The sequence below is a fragment of the Lichenostomus cassidix genome, chromosome 4, assembly GCF_008360975.1.
Source record: "Lichenostomus cassidix isolate B80296 chromosome 4, HeHo_3.0, whole genome shotgun sequence".
NCBI lineage: Eukaryota > Metazoa > Chordata > Aves > Passeriformes > Meliphagidae > Lichenostomus > Lichenostomus cassidix.
In genome coordinates, this window is record NC_139484.1 from 35,280,757 (window position 1) to 35,294,195 (window position 13,439).

The 13,439-nt window shown below is 40.2% G+C and overlaps 1 protein-coding gene across 2 annotated transcripts in view; it reads left to right on the forward strand.

Annotated features, from left to right (window-relative positions):
* GALNT7 (polypeptide N-acetylgalactosaminyltransferase 7) overlaps positions 1 to 13,439 on the forward strand; it is a 71,941-nt gene that overhangs the window by 20,651 nt on the left and 37,851 nt on the right. For both annotated transcript variants that reach the window (XM_085058682.1, XM_085058683.1), the window contains exon 2: positions 11,047 to 11,501. In XM_085058682.1, coding sequence (XP_084914808.1) covers positions 11,047 to 11,501 — 455 coding nt within the window. The remainder of the gene's footprint in view (positions 1 to 11,046; positions 11,502 to 13,439) is intronic.

Below are 13,439 nucleotides of genomic sequence, written 5' to 3' on the forward strand. Positions count from 1 at the left end.
GCACTTGAGATTGTGTGTGTGTGGCAGTAGTAGAACAATACTGTAGAAAGAGTTAAACTACATGGATCGTCATATGCTACATTGCTAAGACACAAACCAACAGTATTTTCAGGTATTCAGGCTAGTTTTCCTCTTAATTTTTATTAATTGTTAGAGTTGCATAGTCTTGAGGATCTTGGGTAGGAGGTAATTTAAGCTTCTAAGAAGTGTTTGAACACCATTTTAGTGATCTATATTACTAAAAAAATACGTCTTCTTCTGCTAGCCTTTCATTACAGTGCAAAGAAAGACAGTAAAAAAAGAAGCATTTTTTTTAATGGAGAGGGTAAGAAATACTCCAAGAGTTATGAAGCCCTGAAATCTGGAGGCCATTTTACATCTTGCAGTCAGCTCTGCTAGAGATGATGTCTTATGCAATTGTCCATTAAGTTCTTTACACTCATAACTTTTCCAGTTAAGCATTCATAAAATCCCTCTAAAAAAGAAAAGTTGTGGACAGTTGTCTAATTATGGTATGTTTCTCTTTTTTTCTTGTATCATAGGCCAGAAAGGTGTTAGTTATTCAAAGTATTATGAAGCAATTTGCTAAAGCTCAAGTATGCTTCTGATTAAACAGTGTTTTCAGAATCTGATTGTATTGCTTCGAGCCACATAGCCACGTGCAAATGTGATACTCCTAATCGCTTGGAGGAGGGAGACAGGATAAAAAAGTCCTGCATTTTGTGCCATCAGTTCTGCAGTCCATTTTTCAGACGAGATTTCCTGATATTCATCTTTTGCCTGGAAGAAAGAGTTGGCAAAATTTCTTGCCTTCACCTTCTGCCCTTTTCAAATAGGGTAAGTAATGGCATCATCTTCATCAAAAATGGGAACAAAATGGGAAATTTGAGAGAAATTAAAAGGAGAGCAAAAGGTTGCATTTGAACAAAGTACATAGCAGTAAATGTTTACAGAAATAAGCAATGATGATATTGATTAGAACCACCAGAATTCTGAGCATTTGGAGGCTTCCTGTAGCCCTCATCAGCTTAAACACTGTTCTGGTGCTGGCTGTGTCCCTAGAAGCCAGTTTCATGCACTTTTTGTTTAGAAATGCATCCATTCACCTGCTGCTTTGCTCCTCCTGTGATACCTACAGCAGCTGGCACATCAGCTTCAGGACCAAGTCACCTTACTGATCCTCTTGTGCAGCAAGGTACTCTCCAGGTTGAGAAGTTGAAAAAAGAATTATTTTCATTATGTTTTTAAGAGAAAAAAGGGTTTAACTTTCTACGCAGTAAGTGTTGGTCTTTCTGTGGGTAGGTGCAGCTTGACATCTCCCCGGACTCGATATGGAGAGTGGCTTCAGGAAAAAAAGGAAAACTGAAATTGATTGGGTCCCTAGTGTCTCTGCTCTCATTACTAGACAAGAAACTAGACTTTATCGTAGAAAAAGAGTCATCAGGGTCTGATGGCTTTGCTTACCTGGGACAGATTTTCTCCCTGATGCTGCAGTAGAACTGTGCTTGGTGCTCTCCTTCTCTTTGGCCTCTTCCTGGGGCTTGGCTGTTACCATAACACCATTCTGAACAACTAAAATACAATAAAATGTTAAATGGCTGAATTTAGCATGGGATTAGTCAACTTGAATACAAATTAGTTTGGTTTTGTTTAGATCTCTGAGGAGTTTCAGCTATGGTATAGTAACCCATATGGTGCATTTTGAGGGTAAATATAATGAACAGGTGCTTTTTGTTGGCTTGGAGGTCTGAGTCACTGCAGTCTCTGTTCAAAAATGAATTAATGTGGTTGATACTGCACAAAAGTTCGTAATTGAAATACCATGCTAAATGCATGCTAATGACAATGTAGGCTGCATTATGTAGAAATTTAGCTGTTGGGCAGAGAAAGAAGGAAGGTTATGGATATTTGAAAAGCAGTTGGTGGCAGACTTTTCTACAGTCACTGGGTCAGCTGGTGGTTTATTAGATCAGTCTTAAGTGCTTAACCTAAACTGACTTACCTTGTGTGATGTACAGTATTTGTCTTTCCTCAGTTTATGTCGAGAGCTGGGATCAGTGCAGGGATGTCTCTGGTGGTCTCTGGTTCCTTGGGGACCAGACAAATTGTACTTGGATGTAACAAAGAAAGCCATTTAATTAGCAAAGAGCAAAAACATACCTGAAAAGATGCAGTGTGTAGGGAGATAATTGCTTTCATGCTTTTTTATTTGTGTTCTGTCCCACTTGATCAAGGCCAGGTAGGATGGCACTTTGAGCAACCTGGTCTAGTAGAAGGTGCCCCTGCCATGGAACTGAGAGATCTTTTTCTTCCAACCCAAACCATTCTATGGTTCTATGATCACTTCAGCTTTCTTCTTACTGAAAATGTTGACTGGTCTGGTTGTAATAAACTTGTAATCAAGTCTTGCTATTCTGAGTTTAAAAGTTTCTGTGTTATCTTTAGAGTGCTGTCTGTAAGGAGAGGATTTAAGAAGCTTTGGATCATAGTTCTGTCTTATCAAGGGTCCTCTAGCAACTTTCCTATTATTCTGCAGCAAGCAGCTGCAGATAAGGTTGTGTGCTCTTTTTATTGCACAGGTTACTAGTGCCAGCATGTTCACATTTCTAGAACATGGGAGAGAGTAAAGTACATCCCCTTAGGTAATGCAGCAGCTTCATTTATGATTCAGTTGAAGAATATTTCTGTTACTTGAAAGTGATTGTAATCTTAATGATAAGAGACTATTTTGCCTGCTTTAAAACTAGCCTTAAGTTACAAAGTCAAGGACGGATTTCTTTGATATCAGTTTATTCAGGTGTTTATCTGAGTCCTTCTATTTTAGATCTCAGTAATTACTGTCCAGATTACATGGCATTCTGCGTAGTCACAAGGAGAGGTACATTGAGAGGTACAAAGAGAGTAGGTTTAGATTAGATATTGGGAAAAAATTCTTTCTTGTGAAGGTGGTGAGGCACTGGAACAGGCTGTCCAGGGAAATTGTGGACACCCCATCCCTGGAGGTGTTCAAGGCCAGGTTGGCTGTAGTTCCAAGCAACCTGGTCTAGTGGAAAGTGTCCCTGCCCTTGGCAGGGGGGTTGGAACTAGGTGATATTCAAGGTACCTTTTGACCCAAACCATTCTGTTAGTCTGTGATTACTTGTGGTTAACTCTGCAAAGTTCTTGGGCATAGATGGGGGCTTTGAGTGAAATGGATCTCTGTCAAAACCTCTTTAACACACCATGACTATTGAACTACAGATGGGACCAGGGCAGTGTGACAGTACCAGGAATGGCAGTATGGGATGTGTAAAAGCTGAGTAAGAGTTGAATCTCAGGCAGTGAGGAAGGAGATTGGTAGGTTTAAGAGCTGGTTCAATATTCCCCAAGCACTGAATGCTAGTGAAAATGAGGACAATGAGACTGCTATTTTTTACAGCAATTTGTTCTGAAGCACTCAGTGTCTTTATTTTTACTTGCTTTCAGTCAGGCAGAGTCAAAGTGTGAAACTGCTTGTTGCACAGGAATTTGAGGAGCTCTGCACCTCTCCTAAGGAGGCATCATGTAAAATAGGTAAGGTATAGGCCATGTTCTGTCATTTTTTGTACTCTTAAATCTCCCTGAAGGAGAGAGAGAGAAGTTTGCAAGTTTTGGATGGCCGATGGCATCCTTTGTAAGAGACTGCATCTGCCCAAAGTGCTCTGACCTGGTCTCTGGGTAGTCTGTGCTTTCAGTGAAGGTATATGAACTTCCAGATTAAAGGACCTTGCTCAGTCTGTTCAGCTGCATATGAGTGTGACAATTACATTTGTAGAAAATCCAGACTCCAGGAGAGACATATCCAGCAGGAAGTTCTGGGAGAGCAGTGTCATTGGAAAAGGGAGTGAGAAACAAGAACAGGGTGTAAAGCAGTGCATGTTGAAAGAGAATTGTGGCAGGATTGCATTTACTTTGCATGAGTTTTAAATGATATATGCACAGCAAGACCAAAGAGGATGACAGAAGTATCAGTAGCTTTCCTTGCAAGTGAAAGATAATATCGCAACAGAACAATTCCATTTAAATGGGATGCTTAGTTGGGTATCATATTGACATCCACATATGGATATATCTCTTTAAACAAGGTATTCTGCAAGTAAGCAAGTAAAACACGTGATTGATTATGCTCCCATCTGTTAGGCAAATAACCAGGCAATCAGGTTATTTCAACTGAAAATTAGTATTCTTCCTTCCATAGGATTTGTTATCTCAGGGCTTCCATACCTTAATACAAGTTTTCTATGCCTTGTGATTGACCTTGTGAAATGTTGGCTGCAGACCATGGCAGTATGTAGCATTAGCCTGAAGTCACTGTCCTAGATGAATGCTTCTGCTGTGACAGAGTAGATGGTATCCAAGAAGACAGGAAGAGCTAGTTGGTCGTTTTGCCCAGGGAACTCTGGGAGCAACCATTCAAACAATAAAGTTGATGAACTAAGTCTTATCTTCCTCAGTGGCTTTTTGAACTCACAGATTCAAACACCAGCAAAGATGACCTCAGTAAAGATTGCTAGTTTTTAGACTCATTACTAGGTAAGAAAAGGTTGTAATCCATTATTTGGAATCAGTGATACAGAGACCCATGTAGATTAATGCAAGTCACTTGGAACTCAAATGCTAAATTCTATCAAACTCCTTCATTATAGCAGAACATTGAGCTGTTACCAAATTCACATCTTTACAAACAGTTACTCTGCTTTACTGTGTGCCTTTCTTATTTTTGGACATGCCACTTGCTGCTCCACAAGCAATGCTCTCAGATTTCAGGAATGTCAACTGTAAAACAGAATAAAATTGTTGATCTTACTCCCCACTAAATTGTTTCACCCTGGCTGGCACAGGTAATTTTGGGGCTCAAAAATACTGCTACTTTATTTTTCTCAGTGGGCTGAGTCAACATCAGTGACTGTGGGTTGTTGATATCTTATGAAAACTCAGTAGCTTCTGTACTGTAGAATTGGATGAACGAGTGATTGTCCTGTTCTTCCTTATCAAATAGGACATAAGGAGTGAGTGGGAAAGGGATTTCACTCAATGCTGATGACTAGCAATTTGATTACAGGTATCTATTCCTGGCAAAACTGTTTCCTCTCAAGGAGCTGCTTGGGGTCTGAGAGAAAAATAACAAGCTGGATAAAGGATGGTGCAGGGCAATGAGTAGTGTATCACATGTCATTCAGCTTGACAGACGCTGTGAAATCTAGGAAACAGGTGAAGGAGGAAGTTGCCCTGCTTTTTTTTTTTTTTAAATTACGTTTCAAACAAGAAGAAATGAAAACCAACCCACAAAATTTTATTTTCCATTACTCAGATACAGGTGGGAGTACAAAAAGCATCAGTATAAAAGTACTGTTCAACATGCATTTCTCCAAGGCTTCTTGTAACCCTTATACTTCAGGATTATGTATTTTTTTAGTGAGTAGAACATATATATATATGTAAATACACCTATAGTGTAATGCTTACTTGTTTATATCATCAAAATTCTTTCTAATTGTTTGGACTTTGTGATTCACAAGTTTTGTGCTGAGTACTCTGAAAAATAACAGATGTGTGTTCATTGTCTAGTAGGATTGCTTGCACTTTGGAGATGCCATCACAGCAATGTGTTTGTGGTACAAATCTGTATAGACATGGTAGTTCTGTATACAAAACTTATTCCAGGATGAATTGGTCTTGTTTATTTTGTTTACCCTAGGACATTTGATGGGGCAGAAATCTACTATGGAGAGGTGGCACTGGTTGCATAATGGAATTTCATGTTGTCAGAATATGTCCAAATTGAGGGCAACTATGGACAGATGTATGTTTTCCTGGAATTGTTGGTAACAAATACCACCAATAGCATGGTTTTTCATTTGGGTAGCACAAAGCATGCAATGGAGGGATTTAGCAATCTGTAGTTTAACAAACATACATTTTTAAACTTCAGAAGTTTTCTCTAATTTAGTGTAAAATTCTATTTCTCTCTGTGTTTCTACAGTTCTCATTAATGTTCTGTTCTAAATTTCCACAAGTTTTAAAAGTCACTGGAGGAGCTACTGAGCATATAAGTATGCTTTCCATCAGCTTTGTAGTGCCTCTGAAATTCACTGAGAGAAGTCATAGCAGGATAGAGACTCTTTTGCCCAGACACTATGACAGCAAATGCCCCTTTCAAGCCTGATGGCTTCAATGTCGCTGCTCATGTCTGACAAAAGAACTCTTATGGTCTAACTTCAGCCATCATTTGAGTCAACAGGGTTGTCTTGTGACAAAATTGATGGAAGGTTTTACAAAATATGATTTAAAGGCAGTGCTGCAATGTGGAGTTTAAAACAGACTTTTTTTCCAAAATGTTGTAGTGATTGAAAGGGCTTTTTTTTTTTTTTTTTAAGTGATAGCAGAAGTGCCATAGATCTTTATCCTTGTTTGAGAAGCTGGGTGGTTTTCCATTTATGTGTGCTTTTGGTGTGCAGCTGGTCCTGCAGTAGGTATAACTTCTAATAGTTCAGATGGTGGGGGTGGGAGGTGTGAAGACTTATGGGATGGATCCCTTTGGGAATCAGACAGCTCTGTTGAGGGTATCATTGCTTATTTTATTAATTCTGAAGTTCTCATATGAAAATCCTGAAGCAAATCCACTTTTTTAACATCAATTTTTTTCAGACATTACTTCATAGAGAGTTTTAGGGAGTTGCCAGCCTTGAACTAGCTACTGAAGAAAAGCAGATTATGCAACTGTCACATTGGCAGTTTTATTGCCAGCTACAACTCCAGCCCTCCTACCAGATGACTGATCTTGCAACCCTATTAAGACCTCTCATGGTTTTTCCTCTTACTTTGTGTAATTTATAAGCATGTTTTCAAAGGGAAACAGCCATGTTTTCTATACCTTCAACTGCATTCCTGTCTTCTGCAATGAGGCACCCACTTTGTGAAGTAAAATGACAATGAATAACCCTTTTTTTTTTTTTTTTTACAATTCAGGTAGTAACTGTGTTTATATCATGTCACTGTTTCAGAAACACCCGTTACAGTTATGCATACATAATTCCTTCAGGAGTGAAAAAAAATTCAAAAAATAAAGAAGCATGCACCAAACTGGAGCTAGAAAGCTGGCAGGAAATCCTAGATCCAGTTCTATGGAAAATAATGATCTGTGGAAAAAAAATCTATATTATATGTACTTTTTATAAAGATGTAATGAGATTTTGTTGGTTTTGTTGGTTTTGTTATTTGTCTTCAGATGTGAGAGAATTTGCAGCTTTTGCTTCTCTCCCCCCATTTTTGGACAACCTAGAAGTGCAGTATTCAGATGTATGTTGTGCTCACTTCTTCTGAGCCCTCCCTTCACTTTGCTGTTATTATCTCTTTCACAGTTTTTAAAATAATTTGCAGACCATCTTGTTTTACCACTTTAGAAAGGTTTGGTTTATTGGTGTTGTGGTTCATTTTTTTTTTTTTTTACATGCATGTCTTCCAGTTTGACTGTTGTTGTTGTATGAATACTTTTACCTGAGCCAAGCTTGTAATCAGTGAGGGACACTGATTAAAAATTATTTCAGATTTGTGATATGTCATTAATTTCTTTTTGTTTTAAAAGGGGGTGTGGGTCATGATTCATACAACAGAGAGGAAGCACTAGAAGTTCCTAACTAAGGCATTGTGGTTGATATGATGACTGAAGTAGTTCTTTGGCTGTGGTTTGACTTTGCTTTTTTTCCAAGACAGTATTTGAAAATCCTTGTCTCAGTTATCTGTGGAGAAATTAATAATGTCCAGTAGCTGTGGTCTGCACCATGCACTTAAACACTGCTGGTTCCTCTTCTATTTTTTTTAAATGTCCATAAAATGCTGAGATTAAGTTAATTTCCTTCATAGCATCCCATATGATTGCTGTGTTTTAAATTTGTATCTAGGGCTAGGGAGGAAGGAGGGAGCAGCTATCATGCTGAGCAGTGTGCAGGGGTTAACCCACAACATATGCCTTCTATTTGTCCTCTGCACATAGGTATTGGAGGAATGGGGTTAACTGTGTGTCTGTGTATTGGTGTATAATTTCCTTGTTTTATGAAATACTTTTCCAGGCCCACAAAATGGAATATATTTAGTGTGTAGAAGAGAACTCTAAATAAATGCATTATAATGCAAATTGTGCGTAACAGTTATAATGAGGCTAAATGTAATAAAGGATAAGGCATAGCTCTGATGGCAGCAAAATAAACAAATTTCTTGTTATGCTTCAGTCGAAGAACTGGCTAAGTGGAAGCTCATAACTGTTTTATAGGTAATGGAAGTGGAATGAAAGGTTATTTAATTTCACACAAACCAGGGGAATAAGAAATTCCTGTCTGATTGAGACTAATGAATCAGGGTGGTGGCTGAGCATGGCAGTGTGTAAACCTGGCTAATTTCTATGCTGCCTTCCCTTTGGACTCTTCCAGCACTTACAGCTGTTTAATTCAAATTTTCAGGTTTCTCCCAGCCCTTTTACAGTACCCCTATGGACCTGTTATCCATCACAGTAAACAGTGGATTTCCATTGGGTTTATCCATCACTTTCATGATTTTTTAAACTTCAGTTGTATCCCCTTTAGCTGTCACATCTCCAAGTGGCAGACTCTTAGAGATGAAAGATTAGTGGCCTTTCTGGTCTTTCATCTCAAGATACCTTTCTACCTTCTCCTTGATTCTGGTTACCCTACTCTGTAATTTCTCTGACGCCTTTGGAGATGTACTTTCTCTGACTCCTATTGAGATGAGAAGACCAGAACTAAATGCTGCTGAATACATGAATGCCTCAAAATTTTATGTAGTCAAAAATATGCCTCTTTAAGCATCCTTCCTGATGATGCTCACTGTTTTGTTGGCTTTTTTAGCTGCCTCCGCACTCAGAGCAGGAATTAGATGTGAGTTGGTAAGAGCTGAGAGCTCAGCAGTGTTCTGACAGTCTAGTGGCAAAGCCTTCCTTTTGATTTCTAGGGTAAGTGTGAGATGATGCTCTCTTCAAAAGTCCTCTCAGGGCTTTATTTAGATCCATGGCAACCTTCTACTTCCTTGCAAAATGTGCCTTTTCACATGCCCTTAAACTTCCCTTTTCTCACACTGACTTTTGAGTTCCTCAAAAAATGATGATGGAAGAACAGAATAATGTAACACTTCTGCATGTTCTATGTCTTCCCTGTTTAAACTATAACAAAAACAGAGAACTCAGAAAGTTTCTTGAAAAAATTCTTTATTTTGAATTGAAGCCAGTCTGACTCTCATTGTTACCGTGTTAAGCTACAAATACTATATACTGTATTTTTCTAATTTTGGAAGGGTTTTTTACACAGAGTGATGTGAGGAGAACAGTGTATTGTAGTAGGAAGTATTGTGTGGTTTAATTAAACGTGGACATGAGTCAGCATTGTGCCCTTGTTGCGGTAAAGGCAGAGTGCACAATGGGTGGATGCCCTAGACAGAGCTGAGCTGTGTGGAGCACTCTGTGTGGTTTCTCCTCCCACACTGACCCAACACAGGAGAGATGCTAACAGAAGCTGAGGACCTAGAAAAGACCTCCTAGAGAGGCTGGGTTTGACTGGAGAAAAGTCTAATGGGTAATCCAATTGCATCTTTTCACCCCAAAAAGTGAAGTTGCATAGAAAATGGAAATAAAATCTTAGGGGTGCAGACTGAAAGGACAAGATGCAACATGAGAAACTTCTACTGAGGTATGAGGGGAAAAAACCTTCACTGTGGGATGGGTCAAGCAACTGGAATAGGGTGTCCTGAGAAACTGGACAAAAGGGTGTGACTGGACAAGCCTCTGAGAAACCCCATCTCACTGTGAACCTGCCTTCAGCAGGTTTGAATAGGTGACATCCTTCTGATCTCAAATGTTTGATTCTGAGACATTGCTAAAATGTGTGTGTTGTTTCCTGCAGATTTCTGAATGAACTAACATTTGTCCTGCTTACAAATAAACAATTTTAGCAGGACATCTGAACCTTCGGCAATGTTTCCCTGTCATACTCTTGGACAGTAGTATTGGAAAAAGCAGTGACTGTGTGTTTTGGAGTGCTTTCGTGGGTGGTGCTGTTGTGTTCTGTAGACTTCACAGTCAGACACTTCAAAGCCTTTCTGTCTAGTTTCTTCCAAAATCACCCACCCTTGTTCTAACTCCACTAACCCCGCTGGTCACTGAAAAGGCTAAGCAGTTTTGAAAATCCAAGCCTTTCTTCTCTGTGAGAACTTCAGATCTCTTGGTGGGGAGAGAGGGAGGAGTGCAGTAAGGATGCAGAGATGCCAGTAGCTGTGGCAGCTCTCTCCAGCCCCAGCACTGCCTCCCCAGGCCTGTGTGCATGCAGCTGATCTCATCTCTGCCTGCTGTCCCCGATGCCATCAGCGTCACCTGCCAGCTGTACATAAATCGTGGCAGCAGAGGGAGGAATGCTTGGTGGGAGCGAGCTGGGGGACGAGGGTGTGTGTGGAGGGTAGGGATTAGATGTGGCTCGCGGCTGCCACAGCCGTGTGTGCCACACTACACCCAGTCACTGCACTCTTTCCCAGCTGAGGCTGTATCTAGCAACTGCTGAGACCCTGCAGAGCTCTGAGCCACCAGTGCGCAGGGAAACCTCAGAAACCCTCCCTGTCAGAGAGTGGGACCAAGGATGCTGTGCTCTGGACTGGGGCACTGTTTGCCTTCATGTCACCTTCTCCTTTATAAAATGCTGTCAGTGCCCCCTGCACATCAGTTTGAATTACAGCTTGAACTCCATTCAAGTTAACATGTCCTATGTGCGTATTTGGTCTTTGGGAATGCTTTGGGCATTAGGTCACTTCCAGGACCAACTCAGTGAGGTAAGTGGGGATAACAGCTGGTGATGTTCTCCAGCAGTCAGTAGCTTTAGCAAAAAGTGTTCATTGAGCCCCTCAACAGAGACTTATCCCTACTTGCTCAAACATATATTTATAACCATTTCTTGGTGCATTAAGCTACTGGATGTAAATAAATAAAGGATTGTTAATTGATATGGTCTGCTGTTTCTCTGTGTGTGTATATAGGATGACAAAGAAGCCAAAAGACCCCTGCCAAACAAAGGAGACCATGGACTAGGAAATGAGAAGTTCAAACCTGTGGTACCTTGGCCTCACGTTGAAGGTGTGGAAGTGGACTTGGAATCCATTCGAAGGAAAAATAAGGCCAAAAATGAACTAAATCATCATGGTGTTGATAACAAGCAGCAAAACATCATCCAGAGGCAGTATCTTACATTTAAACCTCAGACATTTGTATATCCAGATCCTGTTTTACGACCTGGAGTCCTTGGTAATTTTGAACCCAAAGAGCCTGAGCCTCATGGAGTTGTTGGTGGCCCTGGAGAGGAAGCGAAGCCATATGTTTTAGGACCAGATTACAAAGAATCCATTCAAGCCAGCATTAAGGAGTTTGGGTTTAATATGGTGGCAAGTGATATGATCTCACTAGATCGGAGCGTTAATGACTTGCGTCAAGAAGAGTAAGCAAATCTTTTGTTTTCTTTTTGTTCTGTTTTTACAGGATTCAGTTATTTTCTTTCCATATATCTGAACTGATGCTTAAAATATTATTTATTAGGCCACTTAAGGCTTCTTGTACTGAAGGCATGAGTGCTGCAGTATACCACATTTCCACATATTCATCTTAATGCTGTTGCAATTTTGCAATGATTCTTTCCATGAATACTTGGTCTATAGTGATTTATCTCTGAAGTCATCTGTTTTAGTGTCTAATTGCATGTATTTGCATGTTCTCTGTCTAGCCACAGTCTTCTTCATTGTCATATCTTTTCTTAATCCATAACTTCTTAAGATTTCTCTTCAAGAAGGGAAGTATTATCTTTATTAGACATCTCTGCGCTAGTTTGTTTATTCAATTTTGGTTTACCCTGATGCTTTTAAAATGGAGCATAAATATAGAGCAGAAACAAAGAAATACTGTTCTCTTTAAATAATTCTGCTTGATTACCTGCAGTAACAGAACTACAGATCTGCCATAATAATGGTTGAAATAGTCTTCCAACAGTTTCTCCCAGCATTTTCCCTGAAGAGGGAAGCAATCTTAGAAAAAACGTTTAATTGCTTGCTGAAAGCGTCTCCTTTGTTGTGGGAAAGTTCTGGAAGGTTACTAACACTTGCTGAATGATTACTTACAGGTTTGCACAGTGTATCCTGATTTTTGATACATGCTGGAACCAATTTTACTCTCATGTTAATCTGCATTTGGTATAATTTTCCTTGTTCAATATCAGCTAGCGAGAGGTTTCTGAGCACACAGATTTAATGGTAGGGTATTTTTTAGTCTGTTTTTTTGGTTGGGGTTTTGTGGGCAGTATATGAATTTAAAGATAATGCTAAGTACTTTGCAATTTTCACTTCCCCTTCATCCCCAGAAATGGAGCTATGCAGATCCCTGGACTGGGTGCCAATATCTGGGCTGTATGTATCCAGCTGTGGCAGCTAATCTGTTTGGTTGGTCACTAACTGGTTACTGAGGCTCTGGTCTGGGCTTTTATGGTGGGTGTTTTTTTCATTTTGCAAGATGGGAGAGAACTGGCCAGCTGTGGGTCTGATTCATACCCATGCATGTACAGCTGCTTGAATTTACTATGTGGTATGTACTCATTGCAAGCAAATGGAGCACATGGAGTGCAGCATTTCACTTCCTTCACACTGTGTTACTCAGGTGACTTACTAAAGGTTTCCACTTGCTGGCAGTCAGAGGAGGGGACTGTGCCTGTCTGCTGCTGGCAGCAAGGACATGCCAGCTGTCCTGGGGGTTCATTTTGTTTTTCTTTCTTTGCTGTGGTCAGAAGTTGGTCCTTTGTACTAAAGAGATTTTTCTGAAAGGGAAAAAATGGTCTAGATAACCTGTTCAGGTCTGCATTTTCTTTTTAGGAGGTTATTCCCTAGACACTGGTGCTTCTGCTGAGCCATTTGCAGCCACTGGAATGCCTTTTGTAGGAAGCTTGAAGAAAATACATTTTTCTGTCAGGTATTATGATTAACTGAGCAGGGGGGAGCTGCTTGTTGCCTGCTGTTGCCAGGAGCTGGTGTTGGCAGAACAGGGCTTTGGCCCTGCCTTCCCTGGAGAGAGATGGGAAAGGAGGTGGAAGCACACTCCTTCCTTGTCCTTCACTCTGTAAGGACAGCAAAGCAGAGGTGGCAACGTGTCACCTGCAGGTGGGACTGGGCTGCCTCTGCCCAGGTGAGTTGCAATATCTTGGCAACAGAACTCAAGTACTCCCTCCTCTTCATTGTTACTCAAGGTGAAGGGCATCAGAGAGCATACATATCTGCCAAATAGTTCCACTCCTGTAGCTTTCTAAAGTATTTTCGGCATAATCTCAGAATTTGTCTTCTGTTCTGAAGGACATTAATCAATAAAAATGCCCAAAAATGATTAAAATACTTTGAGG